This window comes from Podarcis pityusensis, assembly GCF_964106645.2.
Source record: "Podarcis pityusensis genome assembly, chromosome: 8".
Classification (NCBI taxonomy): domain Eukaryota; kingdom Metazoa; phylum Chordata; class Lepidosauria; order Squamata; family Lacertidae; genus Podarcis; species Podarcis pityusensis.
The window spans coordinates 52,646,644-52,673,727 of NC_138033.1; the positions used below are offsets into that span (position 1 = coordinate 52,646,644).

The window sequence follows — 27,084 nt, forward strand, 5'->3', positions numbered from 1 at the left end:
GTAAAAAACAACAACACCCCACTCAGTTTGGTTCACAAAAAGAATAAAACAATCAAATTCTCATTTAAAATGTAGTTAAACCCAACAATTTGAAACATTCAAAAAATAGTTAAAATTGATCTTATAAACTAAAATTGATCTTATAAACTAAAACTGATCTTATAAACTAAAATTGATCTTATAAACTAAAATTGATCAGCACCCACACTTCTGAACTCTTTGGAAAAAGTAGGCATTAATCACCACCTGAAATTGTTCCTCTGTTTTAGTGAATAGGTTGCAGCTTTATAGTTTCCATTGTGATATTACCACAAAGCTTCCTGGAGTGACCTGATGTAGTGCTCTTGTCCCAGCTGGCATGAAAGAATGCTTGGTTGTTGTGCATCATCCCACATTTTACGTGCTCGCTTGTTGCTATTTCCTTCCTTTCTGCTCACCAGTGAAACTGACAAATGTGTGGGAAAGCCTTGTCAGTTTCGCTGCAGCAGTGTTCATCTCATTTCTGTTTATGTTATTTTTTAAAAATCGTACTATATTCTCTTTTGAAGGGGTTGCGGGAGGTGCAAGTAAAGAAGTTTAAGAGAGAAGGAAACAGCGAGCGGGAAGGGCTGAATGTGCCTCTGGTTATGAGAGAGCAACCTGTGGTGCCGGCTTGACTTTGCTGGTTACTATGGCTGGGTGGGATTAAATAATGCATTGTGTTGAAGAAGAGCAAGCCTCTTTTGCCGTGAGTCAAGGGAAGACAGAGGGGAAATAAGATGGCATTTGCCAGTACCAAGGCTGAACCCTTCGGTTAACTGCTCCTGGAGCACCCAGCTTTCATATGGACCCATATACACCATACACTTAAAACACATCACTTCCCCCAAAGAATCCTGGGAACTCTGGTTAAGGGTGCTGGGTATTTTAGCTCTGTGAGGAGGGCCCTGGCTTCCCAGGATTCTTTGGGGTAAGCCATTTACTTTAAATGTATTGTGTGTATACAGCCTAGGTCCTCTGAAGAAGGGAGGGGAGGGGAGGTCGGTCTTCAAAGGCTGATTTCTGGGCACATCAAGACTGGTGGATCTGGCTCTGTGCTTTGGGCGGCAGTAGGGGGCATCCGGCAATTCATCCTTCAGGGTCAGGTAGTATAAGCACATTTGAGGATCCTTTCTTGCCCTTTGCGGTACAAGCATTTAAGAGCGCATGGGAGTATTTGGTGGCCCATCAAAATGAACTGTGGGGGCAGAGGCAGTGAGGAGGAAGGGTAGAAATGGCCTGAGCTTCGCGTGTTTTATACGAATAAAAAAATTAAGCCCAAAGTGAGAAAGTGTGATTTCTAGGGAGATGAGTATGGGTGTTCAAGAGAGTCTGTTTCTGTTGGGAACTCATCCCTGAGCCTGACCTCTGTTAATAGTGACTAAAGAGACACTAATGTAGAAAGAGAGAAGAGGTTAAAATATTGGAGGGGGGGGGGGAGCAAATACTAAATCTTTACAAAAAGAAAAGATTTTGTTTTCTGCAGGGATGTGAACTCTGTAGCTTTATAGTTATGTCTGGTTGTGGTGGTTGGTTTGCACGTTTGTTGTTTGTTGTGCATACTGAGCGTTTTTAGTATATGTGCTACCAAAGCAACTGCTATACTGGTTATTCTTATTGTACATCCCAGGGGCTTTGGCACAAGGCGACTAAATAAATTCATCACCATCATTACTTAAACTAAAATATTCAGTACAAAAATGTATAGCAGCAGCTTGGTTATATGCAAAATAGCAAATAACCTCAGGTAAGCCCTTGGAAATAATCCTTCTAACTCTATAAGGAGGTTAATTGCCTCCTTATTCTTGCTGACACTGATAGAAATTTGACCACCATCAATGAAACCCATGGAATTTTGTCTCCCAGCAAATATTTGACAGAACTGAACTGGCCCTCTTGGTTTAATGTGGGTCCCCCACCACCACCACCATGTAGTTTATTGTCTGTGTATGCAAATAGTTTGCTTGGCTAACGAGCAACAAATTTGATATGGTTTAGACTAAGGAAGGCTGACATGTCACTGTAAAACCACCTCCTTGTATAAGCTCTCAAGTGATTAAAAAACCTGATACTAGCTAGAGCATTTAAAACTGCATTTTTGACTTTCCCGTTTGCATACCAACACCAAGAGTCAGTCTAAGGAGCCCTTTGAGGGGTGTTGAAAGGTACCATTCCTCCCAGCTTGGTGTTTGGAAGAACCGATAAATATGAGTGTCCATAGTTAGAAGTGAACATCCCACTCTTTACTGCTAAGGACAGCTGCTCAGTTATAAGTGTGGTTCTTCACCTTTAGTCCAATTCTTCTGGATGCAAGATTTTTCTTTTTGTGTGGTCGTTGCTAACATTTAAGAAACATCAGAGCTTTTGCATGATTAGGAGGCACTTTTGTCACAATAAACAGTCTTTGTTAAAGCTTTGCAAGCCTAGAAGCAGCTTAGAGATCCAGTGCACACATCTCCAAATTTTGAAAAAGCAAGATGATGATGATAACAACAATCAATTTTATTATTATTTTGCAAAAGCCAATTCTGTTTTATAAAATAACCACAGCAGTAGGGCAATAATTTACTAGAAATGTGAACTTTTCCCTGATCCTTGTTGATGAATAGCTTTTAGTGAAAGAAATCCGTACTAATTAAGCAAAGTTCATTTACTCAGCTTTTTTTAACAGTCATGTATGCAGAGCTTTAGGCCACCTAAGTAACATGTAATTGCTGGGTGTTGTTAAATTGGCTTGACAGCCACATCAACAATAACAATTGCAGCTTTTTATAATTTAGTGTTCTTATTGTAACTTCCATTTGCCGTCGTGCTGGAGAGGACAAGGTGTAGCCAGTTTCCACCTGTCTAACAGTTTAGGCTGCAATCCTAACCCCACTTAGCTGGGAGTAAGCCTGTTAATTCAATAGGACTTACTTCTGAGTAGATATGGTTAGGATTGTACTGTTAGAAAGTGACCCGGTACGCCAACACCACACATACTTAAAGTTAGTATGGGTGACTGCAGTGTCACTTATTGTCAAATGGATGTGATTAGAATTATATAGTAAACCTAATCTATAATGTCCAAGTTCCTTATAGGTTCACATTTTTGGCAGGGATAACTTAATAAATTGTTTATTTCAAATTCTGAGGAGTGTAGAATTAAATGACTGAACATAAAGCTAAACTCTATGCATATGAGGGAGGCAGTAATATTTTTTTTAAGAACCTTAATTGAAAAGTTAAACTGAGGACACAACATCCCCCCCCCCCCTTCTACCTGGGAGCGCAATTTGAAATACGTTTCGGCAAGAACAAGCCCAATTGATTTCAGCAGGGCTTACTTCCTAATAAATATGTTTATGGCTGAGGCTGCGGCGTTGTCAATCTCCATAAGTGTGGAAGAAAATTCAGCACTCTCCAGTTGCTGAATGACTATTACTTTTTAATAAAATAGTTGTCTTCCACATCTCCCTCATATAGATATATTTACAATTCTGAGCGAATTCAAAGCTAAGCTTCCAAAACAAAATGTGTGCTCAAAGCACAAAGGGCTGTGTTTATGATTCTCTTTGAAGTGGTTTTTTTCCTCCTTCTTTTTTCTTTTTGCAATAGGATAAGGAAATTTTTTAGAAACTGTCTGATAGTGTTCAGGGTAAATACTTAAACCCCTTTAGAGAATTTCACACACAGATACTGTGCAGTAAAAAAAAAAGGATACTTATGTTTCCTAAAGCTGCTACAGCCTACAGCTTTGTACTTAAAGACAGAGGTGTTGAATAGAATTCTACCGAGGATACATCCAGTGACAATATCTACAGGAACATCAGAGCAAACCAGTGGATAGCACTTGCTTGCCTTCTTTTTTAACCCTTCTGTGGATGTGCGGAGATCTACATCTGTGTGCAGCGCTGCCTGTTTCTTGAGCTGGAATTGATCAGCACCGCACCCCCCATCTGAAACAACAACAACAACTGCAACACTGTTTGATCTCTGCACAAGGAATAGTAAACGCCCAATAACATGCATGTTTCTTGATCGCCAAGATCCTCTGATGGGGGGGCCCCATGACCCTGAGGTAACTTTGGCCTATAACCAGGGAGCAGACCTTTCATGCTGCAACCAATCCTGCCCTGTGGAACTCCTTGCCAATAGTGTTTTGGCAGGAGCCACCGCTGCTTGTTTTTAACAGTCTTCTGAAACCTGTATTATTCAGACCAGCCTTCCATATCTGCTAACCAGCTCGTATTGAGGTGCTTGGCGTTTTTTAAAAAATTGTAATACTGTTGTTTGCAGTCTGTATCACCGCCTTGCGTCTTTAGTAAAGTCGCCTCCAACTACTCTGCAATGCTGTGTTAAGTTTCTCTGCAAGCGCAGCGTTCCAAACCCCATTGTAACAGTGGCAGCAACATGTCATTGGAGAATAGGGGAGGGATTGTGAGAAATAGAAAGGGCAATTGCCAGCCAGTGGTCACTGGGAAGAACTGCATTGCCACCACTGGGAAACTTGTGGGTGTGGTGGCAAAAAAGGCAAATTATAGAATGTGTATACAGTGGTACCTTGGGTTACAGACGCTTCAGGTTACAGACACTTCAGGTTACAGACTCCACTAACCCAGAAATAGTACCTCGGGTTAAGAACTTTGCTTCAGGATGAGAACAGAAATCGTGCAGCAGCAAGAGGCCCCATTAGCTAAAGTGGTGCTTCAGGTTAAGAACAGTTTCAGCTTAAGAATGGACTTCTGGAACAAATTAAGTTCTTAACCCAAGGTACCACTGTACACTCTCTCTCTCTCTCTCTCTCTCTCTCTCTCTCTTTCTCTCTCTCTCTCTCTCTTTTGTTGCTACCCAGTTGCTACTCAAAATGCAAGCCAAAAGTTTTTGATTCTTTTTTTTTAATAAAAAAAGCACTAAATTGGAGGCAAAATTCAAAATTCACTCTTTTTAACAGTGGGGAAGTTGCATATGCGTATGTCTTCATGGTGAGCTCCAGCGCAGGCATTATCATCCTTTCAACTATAAGCAAGTTATGTTAAAGTAGCCTCATGACATCTCAGTTGGCCACTTTTGCTTGCTCATTTTGGACTCAAGGGTTGGAACTTTCCTTAAGTCTTTGATGATGCGTCTGGGATTTCTCTGTGCTTGTCAGCTATAGCTCTTCACTCCTCCCACACCCGAGGGATAATGCCACAGTCATAGGAACATAATAAGCAGCCTTATATTGAGTCAAACCATTGGTCCATCTAGCTCAGTGTTTCCTACTGATTGGCAGCAGCATCTCCCTAGTGTGTCAGACTTGGCTGTTTCCCAGTCCTACCTGGAGATGCCAGGAATTGCACCTCAGGACGTTCTGCATATGCTCCATCACTAAGCTAGGGTCCTTCCCCTAAAAACCGTTCTGTGTGTGGGAAGTTCTACATCAGCGGTTCTCAACCTGTGGGTCCCCAGATGTTGTTGGACTACAACTCCCATCATCCCTGACCACTGGTCATGCTGGCTAGGAATGATGGGAGTTGTAGTCCAACAACATCTGGGGACCCACAGGTTGAGAAACACTGTTCTACATGGACCTTCCATCTGTGATGGGCATTGTAGCTATTGATACATCCAAAATGGTGGCTTGGTTTTTCGATAGATATTTGGCTTTCATAGCATGTTCCAGCACACAGTTTAAGAATCCTTGATCTACAGATGCTCTCCTTCAGCCACCCTCTGCTTCTCACCTGCCCCATCAACTTCTTTATGGATTCATCCAAGGTTAGGCATTTTGAGAGAGTCTTCTCTTTATGATTGTTGACTAAGTCTAGAGATCCATGCAGTGTGTTTGTCTATATACTCCCCCTCCTCCACTTAGCTCTCCACCACCACTACCAAACATATAGAGTAGTATAAGATTAAACTCAGAGTGAAAATATAAACAGACATATTTGCACTGTGAAAGAGAACAACTCCGGTGAAATACACAGGAGGCTGGTTGCAGAGCAGCCTTGTTAGAGTTTGAAAAATTCGGACAGCTGGGAGACGCTTCTTCCAATATTAACTTTGACATTACTTTCATTTTCAAGTCTGAATGCTAGTAGCAATGTGAAAATACAATCAACTTTTACTATTAGTGCTCTGAAACTTACCTAACTTTTTTTTTTTTTTAAGATCCTGTCATTCAGAAATTAATTTCAGCTTTGGTTGTATGGGCAGTAGGGGTGGAGTGAACCCATAGCTTAACAGGAGTGGGAAGAGAACTCCAATAATTGAGTTTAATAAAAGCAAAACAAATTTAACTAACTAAGAATCACTCTTGTCACAGTGGCCAGCCTGATGCCTATGGGAAGACCACAGCTGTAATGAATATTTGGCCACAGAATAATTATTAGAGGCATTTTTGCTGTGCTTTGTGTTTCCTGTGTCTCTTTGGCCATGTAGAAACTGAGAATCTGGCGCATCCTGATATTTTGCCCTCCCTGTTGAAGCCCCAGCCAGTAGGCATCTTGTTTGCCTTCCTTCCAAAGATGCAGCCAAGGAAGCAGTTAAGCAGAAAGAGGGACCAGCCCTTGCCATCTCAGCTCAGCTTCTTCCAGCAATTATTGTTCAGAGATTTCTCTCTCCGATATTAACTTTGGAGCCTATGTGTCTGGAAGCAGCTTGGGCAGTTGGGCTTAAACTGAATAGGCAATAACAGCATCATTGATGTCGGCCAAAATCAAAATGCCTTTCTTCTTTCCCCGTTTAACACAGCTGAAATGTCTCTCTTAAACCTTGGTGCATGCAAAGTCAGAATGGAAGAGAAAAGCATTATTTGGTACCTTTTAAAATAAATAGCGCTCTCTCTCTCTCTCTCTCTGTGTGTGGAGAAAGGTCTAAAAGGCAAGCCCGAATGCTTATCTTTGCTTCTGCCGGTGCAAGGGTGCTGCTGTGTGTCTCATAAAGATTTCTGGCACTGTGAGAAAACCTGGTCAATTTCAGATTCTTTCTTGGGACCTGTCTGAAGTGTTGACAAGCGGCTCGCCTGAATATTAATACACTCTCCATCATCAAAAGCTGTTGCATACCCAAAGGATGAGAAATATTTTAATCAGCTTTCAGCTTGTCTAGCAAGAGTCAGTTTATTCCATTGGGATTATACATTCGTACACTCTTTTCTTTTTTTTCTTTTTTGTCTCCATGCGCTCTCTGTCTCTTTTTCTCTGTTACTTTAAAAACTGGAGTTAAGCAAACATCTCCCCCCTTCCTCATTTTCTTGGGCTGTCTTTGCTGTGATTTAATTGCAGGATTTTAAACAATTAAATATTTTTTTAAAAAATATTTTATTTAAAAAAAACGAACCAACAGACCTGGGGGTAGCCACACTCTTTATTTTCCTGTTCCTTGATGAAGTCCCATAGAAGGAGGCTAAGGCAGGGGTGGGAAACTCTCCACTCTGTATTCTGAATTTAACCCTCAAGGCCCCTCTAGCAGGCCCTTGGGACCCTCCCCAAGCCACACCCCTCACTGGCTTTGCTCCATAGCCCCCTTGCCCCATGCTTTTCCCCTGGCTGGAGTGAGTTGTTGAACTCTGATAATGCCTCTTGTTCGCTTGGATGGAGAAGTGTGTCTTTGTAGAAACCTCTGGCTTTCGTGTGGCTGGAATATAGATTGTTGGAGAAAGGTAAGACACACTATCGCCTCTGGCCGCACCACCACTCACATGTACTTCCCAGAAGACTGCCTACAGGGAAAATGCGTCCCTTGGGCTGAAAAGGGTTCCTCACCCTTTGCCTTCCTTATTTCATTGTTAGGGACTGTGTCACGCATTTTTAGACCCAGTTTTAGGAACAGCTGACCACTGCCCCTGTGGCGAGTTGTGCCACTGTAGAGTCTCAGTAAAGAATCTTCCTTCCTTCCTTCCTTCCTTCCTTCCTTCCTTCCTTCCTTCCTTTATTTATTTATTAATTTATATTTCTATACTGCCCTATACCCAAAGGTCTCAGGGTGTTTCACACAAAGGATCACATACATAAAATCAAAATAGAAACAGCAACCCAATAACACCCCCTAAAAAGAGCCATCATTTAAAAAAGGGTATAGGATGTAGATCAGGTCAGGCAAAGGCCTGGTTAAAAAGGAATGTTTTTGCCTTGTGCCTAAAGGTGTATAGTGAAGGTGGCAGGCAAACTTCCCTGGAGAGAGCGCATTCCATAGATGGGGAGCCACTGCAGAGAAGGCCCGTTCTCGTGTTGCCACCCTCCTGACCTCTCGAGGAGGAGGCGCACGAAGAAGGGCCTCAGAAGGTGATCTCAGAGTCCTGGTGGGTTCATATGGGAAGAGGCGGTCCTTGAGGTATTGTGGTCCTGGGCCATTTAAGGCTTTATAGGTCAAAACCAGCACTTTGAATTGGGCCAGGAAACTAATTGGTAGCCAGTGCAGTTGGACCAGGATCGGTGTAATATGCTCAAACCATCTTGCTCTGGTGAGCTACCTGGCTGCTGAATTCTGTACCGGCTGAAGTTTCCGAACCGTCTTCAGAGGCAGCTCTACATATAACGCATTGCAGTAATCTAACCTTGAGGTTACCAGAGCATAGACAACAGTAGTTGGGCTATCCCTGTCCAGATAAGGGCATAGCGGGGCCACCAACTGAAGCTGATGGAAGGCACTCCAGGCCACTGAGGCCACCTCAAACGACAGCAAAGGATCCAGGAGTACCCCCAAACTAAAAACCTGCTCCTTCAGTGGCAGTGTAACCCTATCAAGAGCAGGCAACCTCCCAGTTCGACTGAGTCCAGGCTGGCCGTTGGTTTCTCCCAGGTGCAGGAGGTTCTGTAGGTGAACTTCCTGTCTCATGGAAATTTTGGCTGAGAGGCAAGGTCTCCTGGACTTCTGGTGTGTCTTTTGTTCCTGGTCTTGCACTTTGCTTCTGCTTCTTGCCTTGTTCTCTGCTCCTGCCTTCTGGATTGCCCTCTGCTCCTGAGTGCGCCTTGGTTCCTGGCTTCCTCCTTGATGCCCCAGCCTTCACGTTAGTTGAGGGTGAGATGATGTTAAAGGCAGGGGAAGGCAGTCTATATTCAGCCAGAGCAGGTCTACTTACAGGACAGAAAAGTGACCAAGCTTTTATAGAGAGTGGGTAACTGTGGGTCACATGACCAGTTGGTCTGGCCAATGGCTGTAAGGGGGCTGATGGGCCTAGTTCAGCCTAGTTCCAGGCTTCAGCCAGAGAGTACAGTGCAGGGAGAACTTGGTGGTGGTTATGCAATTATTTGTCTTCATACTGCTTTTCTTCTAAAGAACTCAGGGTGCGTGCACCCCTTTTATTGTCACAATGACCCTATAAGATAGATGACACACAGAGAGTGAAAGTGACTGGCCGAAAGCCATCCAATGAGCTTCACAACAGAGTGGGGGTTTTGAACCCAGGTCTTGCCAGTGTTTGTCCAACATTAGAAGAGTTCTGCTGGATCAGACCAAAGTTCTATCTAGTCCAGCATTCTGCTGCCCACCAGGGCCATTCAGAGGCCTCCAGGAAGCCCAGAAACGCATGTCAGCTATTGTGACATCCTGATTTTGTTGCTGAAAATAGATGGCTAGATCTTCTGCCATTGATCTGTGCTATCCTCCTTTAAAGCCACCTAAGCTAGCGACCCTCACTGCACCTTTCAGCAGTGAGTTCCACAGGTTAATTGCATAAAGCACTCTCTTTTGTCTGTCTTGAATCTATTGCCCATTTATTTCCTTTGGTGACACTGAGGTCCAATGCAGTCTTCCCAGCTGTATGAGCCCAACCAACAGCATAGCTGATGGCCAATGCGATGGAGTTGTATAGCCCAAAATATCTAGAGGGCACCAGGTTGGAAAAATCTGTCCTGATGTTATGAGAAAGAGAAAAAGTTGCTGAAGGCTTTGCATACACATTGCCGCCGTGTGTATTTATTGATGTATCTACAGTATAGTCCACATACACATATGCACACATATGTATCTCAAGGGGTATGCACCCTATTATAAGAATAAAATCAGCAAATAGCACCCATAAAATGTCAATTTGCCTCTGGGATGTTGCCAGTGGAAAGTTCAGCATTCGTCCACCACTTCTCAGCCACCTAGGGCTGGCAGTTAGACCTAAGGGAAGCAACCAGCCTCTTGTTTGCTGCCCTTCAGCCTGCTGGGGATGGTGGGAACTGGGCTTGGAGGGAGCACACCTTTTCCAAGCTCACCCAGTGGATCCTTTAAACTTCAAGTGAGACTGCGCTGAAGTTTAAAGGATGATGCATGGTTCGGAAAGGATAGTTTTGACTTCAGAAAACACAGGTACATCTGAGCATGCATTTCATTGAAAGCAATAGGGGTGCATTCCAAAAGAGCTGAACATAGGATGTGCACTGGTTATCCTTAGCATCTCCTTAGTTAGATCAGCCTCGGGCACTGGGAGCTGGGGAAAGGGGTCGACGTTTAAGGTTAGAAATCAACAGCATGTTGTATTTAAATTATTGGGGGCGGGGAGTAGGAAAGGAAATTTTACAGATAAAAAGTAGAAGCAAAATACAAAAATGTATTTTCTTTCTGTCTCCCTACCCTTGTTCCTTTTCACAGTGGGATGTCTTGTGTAATTTAGTGGGTGGGTGATGCAGAGAGAAAGTTGGAAGGGGGCTCTCCAAAAGTGGCTGTAGCAGCTATTGGAACTGGTAGCTGCTACAGTCATAATAGGCTCCCCATGGGTCACATGGAGCCTTTTTCAATAGCTCCTGTGTGAACTCTGCAAGTCAGCAAGTCAAAACAGGTCACAAGTACAAATATTTCTGCTTAAGTTATTTGTAGATCGTACCCCACATGTCCAGGTTGGACGAAAGAAAGGAGGTAATTTTTGTCTAAATACCACAAGCCTTATTGTTCTAGTCTCTGAGAGGCAGGAATCTAGCTTTAAGGTACATGGAAAGATAATGGATTTAAATATAATCTGGATGTAGCTGGATAATTTCTGCAACTGTCTTTCATCCCAAGTTTCATAGGTACTGAGCATTTCTGAATAAAGCATAAGCTTGGAAAAGAAGTTAAAGCTAGAGAAAATGTGCATGCATTTAAATATTAAACCATCCTTCCTAATGTCTTATTCTTAAGATTCAGTCCTTTCAAACTGGCACAATATGTTAAAGAGTTTCTCTTCCTAGTATCTCCCACTGTTTGTGCCATTAAGCAGTGCTGGAGTCTTGCTTATATGAGGTGTTACGATTTCCTGATGACTGGTTATGTTATTTATGATGCAAAGAGTGTTAATCCTATGGCAATTAACACCCAATTTGGCTCAACAGCATGGTGATGATGGTGGTTAAAGATCTGCCTCCCCCCCTTTAGGTGTTCAATGTGTGTTCCTGTTTGGCTATGTTGACTTTTGAGGTTCTTTAGGCTAAGCATTTCCCTTTCTGATTTGGAAGTTGCTGTATCTTTCATATTCTACGATGCGTTGTTAAGAATTGGCACCAGATGTAGCCAGATAGGTGGATAAAGCAGAGCTGAGATGACTCGCTGCCCACGCCAACAGTTTTCCAAAATGTGCAGATCGACTCCAGAATTATTATTATTATTATTATTATTATTATTATTATTATTATTTATTTTCTCAATTTTCCCACCCTGGGAATCTGGGGAAATTCCTGGGCCAATCCAAGGAAAACTTCACAGAGCTCATCCGTCTCTCAGTAGCTTTTCTGGCCTGTTGCTGTGCTTGTGCATTGTATCCTGTCTCTCCCCCACCCCGTGTGTGTCTCTGTGTGTGTGTTTGTTATTTGTCTCTGCAAAGCAGAGGAAAAGCCATACAGTTAGCAGTTTTGACAGAAAGTGTTGAGGCACATCAGACAATTAGCCTCACTTTGCAGGACAGAAAGCAGAAATGCTTCCCAACCACCACCTTTTGTTATACCTAGCTGTGTTTAAGGCATATCCTTGCATATGGCATTGTGGCTTTCAGCATGACTTTCTGTTTAAGGTTGTTTTACTGCCGTCTGCCAGTCAACCGTTGGCTTGTGGTTAGCTGTAGTTCTCTTATACAAATATGAGACATTCTTTCTGTTGTTACACACTTACACACACACACACACACACACACACACACACACCTTTCCTTCTTTTCCTGCTAACCTTCCATCATATATCATTAGTTTCACTTGTGCTCTTAAAGGAGTCATCTGTGCTTCTATTGTTTCCTCTCAAGAAGCCTAGGGAAGGAGAGGTAAGAAGAAGGACATTCCCTAAACCACAGAAAAGCACAATGGGTCATTTAGACTGCAGTTCTAACCATGCCTAGTCAGAAGCAGATCCTGCTGCTGCCCAAGTAAGTGGGGTTAGGACTGCAACCTTAATCAGTACTTGGGATGTGGACATGTGTTCTGGGCAGCGGTGGCTGCTCTCTCTGTTACAGAGATTGGAGGTATTCCTTATTCTCTTGTCACCTGGGCTGGATTCAGATAACCTGGTGCACTGCTGGAAGCCATTGCAAGAACTCCTGCTAGTGCAACAGGACTCCCCCCTCTCCTTCCCCACTTCTGCCTCCTCCCAATCCGCTCTCGAGGGTTGGGAAGAACCCCCAGAGGTGAGAAATTGCTGCACGTTCAAGCGGGAATGCCTGTCCTGATGGAATGACCTTTTTAGCACCATGAAACTCCTACCTTGAAACTTTTAAAGTGCTAGGGTCACATTCCCATGTGGGCATGCCTGTGATGGGTGGGGCCAGATGCATTTGTACAGTAGGTTACATTCCAGCTATGCAAAAGCCAGAGGTTTCCATATGGGGACATGCCCCCATCCACACACCCATCTATACATCTTGTAGACAAGCGAGATGCATTGTCACAGTTCAGGGACACATTCAAGCCAGCAAAAACACTCGTTGAGGGTAAAACCTGACGAGGAACCAAAGGACCACATAGAAAGGCCTTGGAAGACCACATTTGGACCCTAGGATTGAGGTCCCCACCCCTGCTATAGAACCATCAGTGTGATGCATGGAGTATGAGTCTAAAATATGGCAGACAGGAAACAATGGAGAAAGAAGAAGGAAGCAGAGAAGGGTAAACAGGGAAGCAGCGTGTGATGTACAGCTGTTTCAGTTTCCTACACCAAGTAAGCAGCCTTTGCCAACCTGGTGCCCTCCTGGTGTTCAGGGCAGCAGTTCTAGGAATGGATCCATATTCATGGAGAACTTCTGCTCCATTGATGACTGTGATTCTGAAGTCCTCCTTTCATTCCTTGATTTTTTTTTAACCAATCTCTATTCTTAAAAGCAGATAAATACTCATTTTTAGACTTTTGAAATAATAATTAAAAAAAATTGTGGAAAGTTCAATGCATCTGTTCTATAATATGGCCATCTTAAACTCTCCACCATTATCTCTCTTTAAAGAGGACTTGGTTGTCATTGTGTTCCAGATCCACACACCACACGGCCCTCCCCATATACTTAAAATCTTTGTTCCTGGGAAGAAAAACCAACTTCTGAGCCTGATATTGCCGGTATAGCTGAGTGCAAAGAAATTCTGAATCCTGTCCTTTGAGTAAATTCTCAATCTGACACAATAAACATCAGGAGATTGAATTCACCTAATATATTCTTAATCTCAAATAGAGAAAGGGGGGGAAATGAAACGTGAAACGATTCCCACTGGGGATGCTGTAAATCTTACAAAATACATACGCTTTCTGTTTCAGCATACATCAAAGCGAGGTGGCTCCGGAGATTAGAATATGTTTTTAATCTTAGTTTGATGAGCAAAACTTTCACTGTAATATTTATTATGAGTGGCTTCACTTGTGTTGCCTCTTTTCTTTGTTCTGTTTATACACGGCTTCCTTTCTTCCTGGGGGGAAAAAGAGAGGGAGGGGGAAGAAGTTGGAAGTATCACTTTTCACAAAGCAAAATGATAGTGCAGTGGTTTGTTCATTTTAAGACCAATTGTAAGTCCACGTGGCAGATACAAACTTTCCTTTTGTTGTGCTACCTCCCCAAGGAAAATGCCGCTTTCCAATAGCTTCCCATGACTGCTTCTCATTTCTGTAGGAGTATCAGTAGGTTCAGCTGACTGTGGGAGGATCAAACGGGCAGGCGAATGGCGGGTTTGAGAAATGTAGCCAATATCTTTTGTTGTTTGCTTAGAAGTTCTGTTTGTTTCCTATGATATTTTTCCCCCCTTCCAGGGCTCTGCCACAGAAGAGACACAGGGTAGGGGAAAACAATGGAAGTTTTTGTCCTGTGTCACACAATCTTTTCCCTTCCTCAACCTCTTGAAGATACTTGGGCTGGGAGGTCCGAATACCCCACCCCACACACTGAAAAAATGCACGAGGCTAGCTCTGACCCCAGCAGCTACACCCCCATATTCCGCTTGTCAGAAGTGGCTCTGAATACATATTGGTCTACATGTATAGAGTTCCTCTGTGTGGGAGTGGGGGCTAGCTGGACCAGGGTTTCACCAGGAGCTCTGCACCTATACATGTATACTTCAAGACCCTGTTATTGCAAGGCACTCTATGTGGGGCTACTCTTGGGCCTGGCCCAGAGGCTGCAGCTGGTGCAAAATGCCGTGGCTCAACTGTTGATGGGGACAGACTATCGCCAGTTCATAACTGCAGTGCTCAATAGCTTGCGCTTGGTGCTTATACAGTGGTACCTTGGGTTAAGAACTTAATTCGTTCTGGAGGTCTGTTCTTAACCTGAAACTGTTCTTAACCTGAGGTACCACTTTAGCTAATGAGGCCTCCCGCTGCTGTTGCACTGCCGCCGTGTGATTTCTGTTCTCATCCTGAAGCAAAGTTCTTAACCTGAGCTACTATTTCTGGGTTAGTGGAGTCTGTAACCTGAAGCGTCTGTAACCCGAGGTACCACTGTACATTAGCAGCCTAGCTCAAGATTCTTGCATCACTTTACAATGCATTAACAATTTGGGCCCAGGATATCTCAAGGACCACCTATTCCCTTGTATCCCTACCCGATCACTGAGGTTTTAGGGGAGTCCGTGTTAGTGGGCCCACATTGGCTTGTATCCACCAGGAACCATGCATTCAGTATTGTGGGACCAATTTTATGGGACTGCCTTCTGGCTAGGGTCAGACAAACCCCCTTGCACCTGAACTTCTGGTACCTGCTGAATACTTTTTTTATTCCAGCAGGCATTTTACTTGATGTTTGAATTTATAGTTTTCACTGATTCCTATATATATATTGTATTGTATCTTTGTAAACCATTTAGGGACTATTGTAGTTAAGTGGTATATAAATTGAGACAGTTCAGGAATTGGTGATCTATTTTCACTATGTGTGTGGTAGTCCAATAAATGAAGCTACATCACCTGGGCTATTATTTCAGCAGCCAGGAGGGCTAAACAGCTTGCAAGATCCCGTGCCCTTCTTGTCTGAATTCTCTTCCTGAGCAAAGCAACATTTATGTACGGTAAGCCTTTGTTTATTTCCACACGCAGACACGCTCAATCCAGAAGATGTCAGCCCAGGATGCAGCAGCGGTGAAAAAGGCAAATTCTATGCTAGGGATCATTAGGAAAGGGGCTGAAAATAAAACTGCCGATATCATAAAGCTGTTACACAAATCTATGGTGTGACCACATTTGGAATACTGTGTGCAGTTCTGCTCGCTTCACCTTGAAAAGAAAATTGCAGAGTTGAAAAGGGTTCAGAATACGGCAACCAAAAAGTTTTTCTTCCTCTCATTTATAGCACTAGAACTCATGGACTGAAGGTAGGAAGATACAGGACATATAAAAGGAAGGACGTCTTCATGCAGTGCACAGTGGAACCTGCTCCCATAGGAGGCAGTGATGGCTACCATCTTGGATGGCTTTATAAGAAGAGGTTTAGACAAATTCATGGAGAACTGGAGGCAGTAATGTTTCTGAACACGAGTTGCTGGAGGAGACCACAGGAGGAGGGAGTGCGCTCTCATGCTTCAATCCTGCGTGCAGGTTTCCCACAGACATCTGCTTGACCACTATAAGAACAGAATGCTAGACTGGATGGGCCAATGCTCTTCTTGTGTTCCCTGTTTTACTCTTTTCTGTTGCCAAACCGAGTGGCTCATGTTTAAAAATGACTATGCAAAAGCCGCAAAGAGGTGCCCAGATGGTGATACCTGGTATCACGACACAGCCTAATTGATCAGAAACTACCAGGCATAAATCGGGCAATCTGCTCTCTCCCTCCTCCCTTTGTTTTGTTTTTACCCCCCCCCCTTAATAAAAACCTAAAATTTCAAGTTGCCGGAGTGAAACACGCCACATCTTTAGAGGTCAGATGGGGCTGAAACTCGAACAGCTGTCTGACAAACATCCTGGATTGTTTTTAATTGTCTCCCCTTTCTTTGACAGCAGTAATTCTTGTTTATATTGTCAAGAGGCTTTTTCCCTCAGCGCAAGTGCGCCATCCTCCGAGGTCACATGCTTAACCCCTTGGCATGGCTACAATATAAATGGCCCCCTTTTGTTTTCATTAATACGTATCCAGAGTAGTATATGGGCAGAATGCAAGGCAAGGGGGCATTCACAATACTTAAATAACTTATTGTTAAAAGGGAGGAGGACCAAAGAAAGCATATTTTTTTGTCTCTGTCTCGTGGTGGGTTGGTGCAGGCCGCTTGATTCATTTGCCAAGGGAGAGGACTTTTGTGTGGCATGTTGATCTTTTGACCTGGAATACATCTTACTGACCTTACAGGTTCACTCTCTTTCTTCCTCTCTTAAGACAACTTTTGTTATTCTAATACATCCAAAACAGTAGGAATAGCTAAGGTTGGCTTGTTTTTGGGCCCACCCCAAAGGTGCTGGCTTGGGTAGGGGTGTGCACAGACTGCTTGCATTCCTTTTTCATACCTTAACACCTGATGTGCCACCAGATAAAATTTCTTTGCAACACAAGAGAAATGGGACACCCAAATGAAACAATTCCCAGAGGGGTAGCCATGTTATTTAGTCTCTTAGCAGCAAAAACAATCCGAGAGTCTTGTGGCACCTTTTAAAGACTAACAGATTTAGTGCGGCTTAAGTCGTTGTGGACTCAAGCCCACTTTGTTAGATGCATGAAGTGTGAATTCTTAGCTGGCAGGAACATAGGGGAGAAAATTATAATGTGGAAGTTGAATGGCAATAAAGGTGGTGATGATGATGATGATGATGATAATAATAATAATAATAATAATAATAATAATAATAATAATAATTTATTATTTGTATCCCGCCCATCTAGCTGGGTTTCCCAGCCACTCTAGGCGGCTTCCAACAAAGATTAAAAATACATCAAAATGTCACACATTAAAAACTTCCCTGAACAGGGCTGCCTTCAGATGTCTTCTAAATGTCAGGTAGTTGTTTATCTCTTTGACATCTGATGGGGGGGGCGTTCCACAGGGTGGGTGCCGCTACCTAGAAAGCCCCCTGCCTGGCTCCCTCTAGCTTTGCTTCTCGCAATGAGGGAACCGCCAGAAGGCCCTCGGCGCTGGACCTCAGTGTCCAGGCGGAATGATGGGGATGGAGATGCTCCTTCAGGTATACTGGGCCGAGGTGATAATTGGAGCTTGAATATATGCTGAATAGACACTCTAGCCTTTTACAGTAGTAGAATCATAGAATTGTAGAGTTGGGAGGGATCCTAAAGGTCATCCAGTCCAACCTTTTGGGCTCTGACTACTGGCTTGGTTGGGTCACAACGTTAATCTCTGCTCCTGCAGGACCCTGTCATTTATCAATGCAAACTCTTCCACTGAAACCTGAGGTTGTGCATTCAGCTGCAATATGGCAGTTCTGTATGTTTCCAGGTCATTAAAAAAATGCTTCCCCCAACCCCCTGATTTTTCTTTAAAAAAGTTTGAAAGTTTATTTTATTTTATTTAAGAATGTAAATAAGAATTTAGGGTTTGGGGCTTCTGCTTTAGAACCACCAAACTCCTTGATGTGTTTCAAGTGTGCTTTCTGAAAGACATACTGGCTCATTCTTAGCAAACCCAGCTGAGGAATATGCCCTTGGTATTTTTATATGAAAGCTTCATTTTGCAATTGTTCCTCTGTGTAAATGGAACGTATAAATATACCGAGGAAGGCAAAGGAAGCTATTATCTCTAGAAGATGAGCCAATAATATATGCTTATCAAAGCAGAACACTGCTCTGAAAAACTGCAAGTTATACTTCAGTGAGGATTCATGCCAGAAGCAAGAGCAGTTTACGGTGGTCTCGCCCCTCCCCCCTTTCAAATTGCATTAATCAGGGTAAAAAAACAAAAGCATCTCTCTCTTTCTGTTGTTCATGTTTGTTTACCTAATTGCAGCTGAAGAAAAATCCAGGTATAGATCTCTGAAATGGAATCTTAATTACCGGGTTAGTATTTTTGCATCCAAAGTGGAAATACTGAATGTGTGAAGCGAGGGAAAAGGACCACCTCCCCCCACCCCGACCTTTGCAAATTCACGAGTTCTTCTACACAGAGAATAGAGACATGCAGTTTGTATGTGCATAGGCTGTTTCCCTGAAACAGTGACCCTGCAAAATCTGGCATTCTGACCTTGGTTTCCAGTAGTTTTTGGATGAGCTTAGGGTTGCTTTGACACATAGCTAAGGCAAGGCTGGCTGTTCATGTTCTCACAAGTATGAACACAGGAAGCTGCCTTATACTGAGTCAAACCATCAGTCCATCTAGCTGACTATTTTCCACATGGACTGGCTGTGGCTTCCCAGGGCTTTGGGCAGGAGACAATTCTGAATATACTTGGGATTGAACCTGGGACATTGTATTCTACAAGGAATTCTTGACTTAGTTCTTGCATAGGGAACATATGTTCAGCCTTGTAGGCAATCTTTGGGTTCAGGATACAGAGGCTGAGGAACAAAATCACATGGTATGCTATAGTCTTCTATTCAGAATGTTTGCAAATATGGTGACTTATTTACCTTGTGAGAAGTTAGACCCTCAGCTGGATCCTTATGCAAATGAGAATTTCTTTGTTGTGTCCTCTTGCTTTCAAAAAAGATTTTCACCACCATCCTGACACACACATTCCTGAATGTTATTTACACTTCATATTATTTTCTGGGTTCACTACATCTTTTGATGGTTTTGATGTTTTGAGAGGTGAGGGAGATCACAGGCTAATCAGAATCCTGTTCATCTATAGATCTGACAGTACAAGTCCAGGTCTGACCAACTGGAGCATCTTTTCCAGCTTGGTTCTCACACTGGGATGGAAAGTCAAGACAGAAAACTTGTGCCAGCAACGCATTGATGAACAAATATGTCAATTTCTGTTTCTCATTTCTTCAGCATTTAGTTCAGTTCTCCACATTTTTGCATCCATTTGCAATTTGAAAACAAAAAGTCTGCTTGGAAACGAGTTGGTATCGTAGTGCAAATTTCCCCTTCCACCGACATTTTTCAAGCAATGCTAGCTAAAATAATGCAATTTATATGTTATTTTCAGTAATACGGCCATTTTAAAGTGCAGTTCCTTTAATCTGCACCTTTTTTGGGTACACATTATTAGGCTGGAGAACTGCATCACAAAATCCAGGTCAGTGCTAACCTCGAAGTATAGCTGTGTTTTGGTTCACATACTGCTTAGAAATTAGGTAGGTGATCATCATTAAATCTGAAACAAACTGAATTTCTACCCCATTCCTACCAACTCATGGATCGCTGTCCAAGAGACCCTCCTGCCCCTTTCTGAAACTGGAAGACCTCTGTACCTTGAGGTCCCTTCCAGGTGCTGCTCTGATTCCAAATACAAAATTCCTCAGCAGCGACTAACAGAGCTCTGCTTTGGAGGGTGTGGGGAGATATCAGGGAGCAGGAGTGTGTGCACAGTTGAATTTATTTTTTAAAGTTGATGATCAGGGGACCCAGCCCAACTCTTATTCCCAAATGAGGGATCCTCCCTTGAAACAGCTATTTGGCTGAGGCCCAGTGTGGATGGATATTTGCTTAAAAGGTCAATAAAGGTTTTCTGTGGACAGCTGCTGTATCTTTTACCACCTTTGTTATCGGTTGGCATCTGCCTGTCTTGGGAGACAATGTAAGTGTGCACCTTTGGTGGTGAAGCCAAATCGCTGGAGAGTTACAGTGTCTGCTGTGGCTGTAGAGACCAATACAGGAGAGGCATGTTTTGTTGCAGCTGGAGCGGAGGAAGACATCCAGTTGTGCTGTTGCAGGTGTACCATGGTGTTTTTTTCTTTCTGCATTCCTCCCAGCGGTCATTCCACTACTGTGGATACACAACCAGATAGTCTGTCTCCAGGCCCTGTGGTAATCCATAAGGGATTTCCACAGGGAAGGGTTAATGTTGCCAGCCTTCATGTCATGTTTGCAGACATCTTTGTAACACAGAGTTGGTCTGCCAACAGGCCTGGTGCCTGAAGGCAGCTCCCCATAGATCACTTCCTTGGGGATCATGCCGTCTCCCATTCTGTGGACATTACCTTTTTTTATTAGTTGACCTATTTTCTTAGAGAGCTCCCACAGACTTAGACAGAGTGTCCTTCTGTGTGGACGTCTTTAGGAGTAAGACCTTCTCAATTGTCTTTCCCACTTTCTTAAAGTACATAACCTGAATAAGCCAACTTTTCCACTGAGATTCTGGGGGATAGATTTTTCTATTCATGGGGAATCCCCCACCAAGGTGGAAATGGGATTTCCCACCATACACTTCTTTAGGGAAGCAAAGGTAATATTGACATCTACAGTGTATATAAAAGATGACTTCTTAAAACGCTGCTAAGTAAATATTTTGGATAATAGAAAGTGCCAAAAGTAATGTTTCTGCCGATGTATGTCGGATACTGCCAAAAGAGCTTTGTGGAGAGGATTAAACTTTTTAGCATTGTCATTTTAAGTGGCTTCAAAGGGAAACAGTATTCTTCCTCTATTGCCGTTTTAACTGTCGCAATGAAAACAGAGAGACCCAAAGAGAGAGACTTTTGTTTTGGAATTTGACATCTATGTTGAGTAGGCACCTCCTCCACTTACTTCCTTATTCATTTGGGTTTATGAATGGATACGGACAAGTATATATAAAACTTCCCCTCTAACCCTCGACACTCTATGTATGCTCTAACAATAAAGGCCTTGACTGTCTGTTATGGTTTAGTCATACAGGCCACATGACCCGGAAAGCTGCCTGAGGACAAACACCCTAACCACTGCTACAGGTAACAAAGGTGTATTCAGGGTTGGGTTACTCACAAGGTGACTGTGGACCCACAGATGAGTCCTCACTATTTAGCCTGCTCCTGGACCTCTTAGCACCAGCACTTTGAAGACTGAAGAGTGGCTCCACCTTCACCACCTCTCAGAGCTCCAAGAGGACTCTTCTGAGGGGTCCTCTGTACTGGTTCCAGGAGTACCCTTCCTGTTCATCAAGGTCCTTGACCTGTGGAGTGGGTTTGGTTCATCCTTCAAGGACTTGGTGTCTGGCACCAGGTCACGGTTAAGCATGCCATTCTTATGTGGTCTTTCAAATAATATTCCTTAATACTGGGGAGGCCTTTGTGACTGAAGCACCTTACTTCTAACCTTTTGATGTGGTTCCCCTCCCTTTGCTATGTTTACCTGTTGCTGTTTTATTTGTACTCCATTCTACGAAAGCTTCATGGTATCCCGTCTCATCATTTTTTTTTGCTTCCATCACAAATTAATAGGGCCATCCCTCTGGAAACTTTGCAAATCACTTGAGATTTTGAGTTGGAGGGTGATATCACCATGTTTTAAATAAACTAAAATTCCATAATTAATTTTAGGTTAAATTAGAGTCATTGCCAAGTTCATCTCATTCCCCCCTCCCCCCCTAAATCCCTGATGTGTGGGGTCTTATTTGACCCCAGTATTTTACCCTCCATGTGTAGCTGAATAAGTGAGTTCTGATCTGAGTACTACTCAGAGTAGACCCATTGACGTTAATGGACATGGTTAACTTTGTTAGGACTATTAATTTCAAGGGGTCTACTCTGTGTAGGACTTAGTTGGATACAGCCCAACAAGTCAATCTTCCAGCAACATAATTCCAGAGAAACATGCTTTTTAAATTAATAGATTGATCTTGTTTCTTTAACGAAGCCTTATGATTTGTCCTTTCAGCTGATAGGAAGCCTGTATGTGTTTTGTATTTTTCATTAAGGTTCCCCCACCCCATTTCTATTTTTGTTTATTTTATAGGTTCTTTGAGGGTAGCTGATGTTTTTACCTGTTGTCATGATTTCTATGACTCCGGGGGAGAAAGCTCTTAATAATAATCTCTTGCCTGTTAGCTCCCATGAGTCTGTCTTCATTGTATAGGCTGCATATCGCAACTGTAAGAGTAGAATGTACTGAGCTTTAAACAAGTCTATTAGGCTCACCGCAGCCAAGAAGGAAAAAGAAAAAGAAACCCTTGGAAAATTGCTGAAAGGAAAGAAAAAGGCTTGGCTGGGGGGTGGGGGGGAGAAGCAACAATTTTGTAAACCCTGCAAAGGTCAGAAAAAGGCTTTTGGTAAGTATGCAGAGGCTAGAAATCAAATCCCATTTCCTATCATAAGAAACCAGTTGTTTTTAGCAGCAGTGGTTAATGTACTATATGTGAAAGATTTAAGACTCGCTGGAAAAGCTTTGCTCCTGTTTTATTGGGCTGCTATTGAAAAGCCAACAGCATAACTTCAACTAGGTGCTTTGAGATTTCTTAATGGGCTGTCAAGGGCAAGACACCAGGTCTGTGCTATACTAGCTCTTTCCTGTACATTAAAACAACAGGGGCCAAAATGATCATATACAGAAGTATGAATTACTTGATGCGTTCCCTGTTCCATATGGTCTACCGTGTCTTCGGCAATTAATCATGTTACAGAATCAGTTGAGTGCTCTCCGAAGCATTGAAGTCAACATTTTAGTTATACCTGTGCAAGGCAAAGGGTGGGGAGGTAAAAGGGGTTGCAGGCGTAAAAGTAGCAGGATGAGAAGTTTCTGGCGCCAACGTCTGAGCAGCTGGATTTTATAAACAATTTCTTTTCTCCCCCCTCCCCTTTCCTCATCACTTCTCTGCTCTCCTCCCTTTGCTTTCTTCCACTCCACAAACACAGTACCATTTTTCAACATGGTCCCCCCTCTGCGCCAAAAAAGTTGTTGAGTGAAACTTTGATATCAAGCATGACATGCTGTAAACAAAATAGGACCAGTGTTTGAGCGTAATATGTCCAAATTGCTGGGTGATAACTTAAAACATGCCAGCCACTTTCACCATAGCAATTGCCAACACGGCCCCGTTACATGCTGTGTATACCAATGATATACAAGCTACCATTGATATACACCATCCAAGTCCTAGCCAACATGCATGCCTTCGAGATCTCAAGTTAAATTCTACTTTTAGTTGCATCCAGCTCTTGTCACGATACTGACATTTCCCCACCATAAAGCAACTAAAACAAGCTGGACAATTAGCAGAAGGTGAATCTCACTGCTTGCAAACACATGTCTTATCCGCACCGCCATTTCTCTTTGCTATTGATTATTGGCTGTTGGACTGCTTTCCTTGAAGTGGGAAGAGCTTAGCAAGGGCTCAGAGGTTTATCCTGCTAATCTCTTTGGAAATACTAACGAGTACATTAGATCTCCTGGTGAAAACCTCCTTTGTTGACAAAATAAAGCAAGACTCTGAAAATGGAACAGCCTTCTCTGCTCTGGTTTAAATCTGGAGTATTTGTTTTCCAGAACACAGAGAGAAATGAAATATGTGGAATCATGGCACTGCCCTACAGGAAGTGGAGTGGCTGTGACAGGAGCCCAGAGCTTTTTCAGGGCACCAAGTTAATTGATGAGAATAACGATTCTAAAAAACACTGCTTGTGACTTTCCAATGGCAAGCAATGTCTTGTTATCTCTGTTGGGGCCTATTCAGGATGTGCTTTCACCAGCATAGGGAGCAGAGGAAAGATAGCTTCACCAGGTCCTAAGCATTAGCACCCTCCAAAAAGTCTCTGCTGAGAGACTGATGAGATAAAGCAGACCTGCAGGGTTTGTTTGTTTGTTCTGCTGACCTTGTGTGCCAAGCACATCTTGGGGGAAGAAGAGGGATGCCCTGAACCAAAGCTGAGCCCAGTTTTCAAATCTGAAGGCTTCACTCAACATTGGGTAAAACAAAGTTTCTGTAGACAATTATCTGTCATTAAAGATCATTACATGGACGAAGAACCCAGAGTTGACCTTTCTTTGATAGCGTGCAAAGCATTCAGAAGAAGACTCTCCCATCTTCTGGGGACAGGAGTCATACCAGTAAACTTTTTGATGGATTCCTTTTAAAAAAAAAAATCATCAGTGTTGATTTGAGGAAATGGCTTTCCCAGTTGATAACATCTTTGACCACATTTCTTGAACTCTTGACCTCTCACTGTCAGGGCACATCTTTTCACCTTCTAACCCTTTATTTAACTCAGGTTCCTAAAATGGGATGAACATTGGAAACCCTTTAATGAACCATATTTTTTCTCTTAGGCTTCAATCCTGCCCACAATTTCAGCAAAAAAAGTCATTTGGAATCTGTTGGGTGCAGCCATCTAATTATAGACATGGCTATTTTGGTTTTGTGTTAATTATATTATATGGACTTAATTCTTATTTTTAAGAAATTGCTTAATAGAATTAGTAATAAATTAAGGATAGTAGGAGGGTGGGAAATAACAACAACAGCATTATTATTATTATTATTATTATTATTATTATTATTACAACATTGTCTTTTGATTGGGGTTGGGCAAACCCACTGAGACTTTCTCCAACTTAACTCAGGGTTTTTTTCTGACCTCATCTCTCCCCCTTTCAAATGGGAAAATTCCAGAAAAGTCCACTAAATCCAAACTGGGCCCTTCAGTTTCTCCACCCCTTGAAACAAGATGGTCAGTCAGATGCTAGGTTTTGGACTGCTTGGACTGCTTCAAGTAGGCAGCTTGTTCTGACAACTTCCAGAGCAAAGTTGAGCCATGTTCAAGCCTGGACAGCTGCCATAAGCCCTATCCCATCTCAGTGAAGAATTGATCTCTGGGAGTCTCGAACTCCTTTATTTAGCAGATGTTACTCTCTTAGCGAACCTGTTGGGCTCTCAAGTCATCAAGAATAGGTGAACATGGGGTCTTGGGCATTTGACAGTGTCATCTCCAGGTAGATCTGGGAAAGACCACTGCCTGAAACCCTGGAGAGGCACTGCCAGTCAGTGTAGGCAATACTGAGTGAAATGGATCAATGTCTGATATTGTATTAAGCAGCTTCCAGTGTTCCTTTCAACTATCTAAGACGCGTGCCCCACTGCACACCCACTAAGGAGTGCACATCAGTGAATTCTGCTGGACTTAGTTCTGTGTAAAAAATGCATAGTATCTGGCCATAAGAGTGATTTATATGTTAGATTCTTTTACAGTTTTACATAGCTGTAAAATTGCTTAAAAGAGACATGCCTGTGTTTTCAACACCCGGACAGTGTTTTTCTTAATGCAAACATTATTTTGCTGAATGATTCATTTTATTAACAAGGGGAGGGGAAGAATAAGAAGCAGTTAAAAGGGAGAAGTAGGAAATCGCTATACAAATCAGCATTACAGAGATTTTCTACTTCTTCTTGTCTGTAACAGGCGAAGTTCAAGAAAAATTAAAATGTTCCCCCCGCAATCATTAGAGGTGGGGTGGTGGTGGAGGGGAGCAAGCCTCATGCACACTTTCTAATAACAATTCACCCATTCAAGGACAAAAGAAAAGCAATTCTGTCTGGCAAAAATGTGAAAATTACACCTAGAATGCCTGGTCTGTGGTATTACTTAGGGCAACGATGCTTTGAGGTTTTACCTTGCATTCCGTGTACTTTGATTAAAAACCAGATAGATGGTGGCCATTTTGGACCATCATTTACTGTATTGATTTGGGAGCTGGGGAACCGTAATAAAAAAAGAAAGAAGGGCCATTGATTTACTGTCTCTATTTGCTTATGGGCTTTTTAATTAATTTTATGCTTTGTTTCCTATTTTTGGATTGTAATGTTTATGGCCTCCCCCCCCCCTTTCTCTTTTCTTCCAACCCACCCCTCTCCCTTGCTCCCCAAGACAAGCCTACTGCTCTGTGAATTCAGGAAAGAGGAACAGGCGGAGGAACAAAGGAATGAACGAATCAGCTGCCTCCTGCCCATTCTTGAAGAGCGTCAGGAGCTACGGCAGGATTGGCTTGCAAGGTGAGGACGTGATGCAAGCGTGCCTATTTTAGGGGTCTAGCGGCACCTCAGCCCCCTCAATTTTTGTTTTAAAAGGGCCAGGCCCCCTCAAAGTTGAGGAGTTAGTAAGCCTGTTTCTGGCCTGTACTGCTTTAGACTGGTGGTGGGGATTCACTTGATGGAATTCTCTTTGAGAGCTGGAAAGATGTTGAAAGCTGGCATGCCCAAGCAAGGCTAGAACTCTTCTCCTTGATGTCTAGTTTTCTAAGTGCAGAGATATTGTTTTTATTTTCTACAGAGCAGCATTGTATATGTGGTTATGTTTGCCCCATCCCTGACCTGAAGTTCACCAATTGCTTTTCCCACACCCAAAAGAACTTGGCCTATTTCTCAGTTGCCTTTAGCTCACCATGTGTTGATGATGGTGATGGTAGAAGGGAGTAAAGGCACATTTCAAAGTTGTTGTCAGCCAAAACTTTAATTTGGGTTGCCTCTTGCATTTAAAGTGAGATTTTATTAAATACTGATTGATACTTTCCCTTCCTTTTTCGAAAAAAATGAAAAATTATTTGGCCATCCCTCTACTGTTGCATTTTCAAAACAAACGGTTGTCTGCAAAACATATTTGTGTGTTGGGCCCTGCACCGTAGATACATTTTTGTGCATGAGTAAAATGAAAACAAGAATTTGACAGCATTATATGGACAGCTTTATATGGCTGGGAGATTGGGACACACACAGATCTGAGCACAAATTTGTGGGAAATGTTGTATATAAATAAACTGATATGACCCAGTAAAACAGCAGCAAAAAAGAAAGGGGGGTGGGGAGCAGCAAAATATATCCAGCAAATCATCATCTTCTGTCAAATGTCTGGGAGAAGTGATAAAGGTATGGTTTTTTTACTTGGTGCCAGTAGAA

The 27,084-nt window shown here is 42.8% G+C and overlaps 1 protein-coding gene across 10 annotated transcripts in view; it reads left to right on the forward strand.

Annotated features, from left to right (window-relative positions):
• FTO (FTO alpha-ketoglutarate dependent dioxygenase) overlaps window positions 1-27,084 on the forward strand; it is a 261,131-nt gene that overhangs the window by 84,229 nt on the left and 149,818 nt on the right. For 8 of the 10 annotated variants that reach the window (XM_081018522.1, XM_081018521.1, XM_081018528.1 and 5 more), the window contains one exon: window positions 26,060-26,184. The exons of 1 other annotated variant lie outside the window; for it this stretch is intronic. In XM_081018522.1, coding sequence (XP_080874648.1) covers window positions 26,060-26,184 — 125 coding nt within the window. Of the gene's footprint in view, window positions 1-15,688; window positions 16,221-26,059; window positions 26,185-27,084 lie in introns of those variants that run through there. One more of the 10 variants, XM_081018520.1, reaches the window with a different exon arrangement.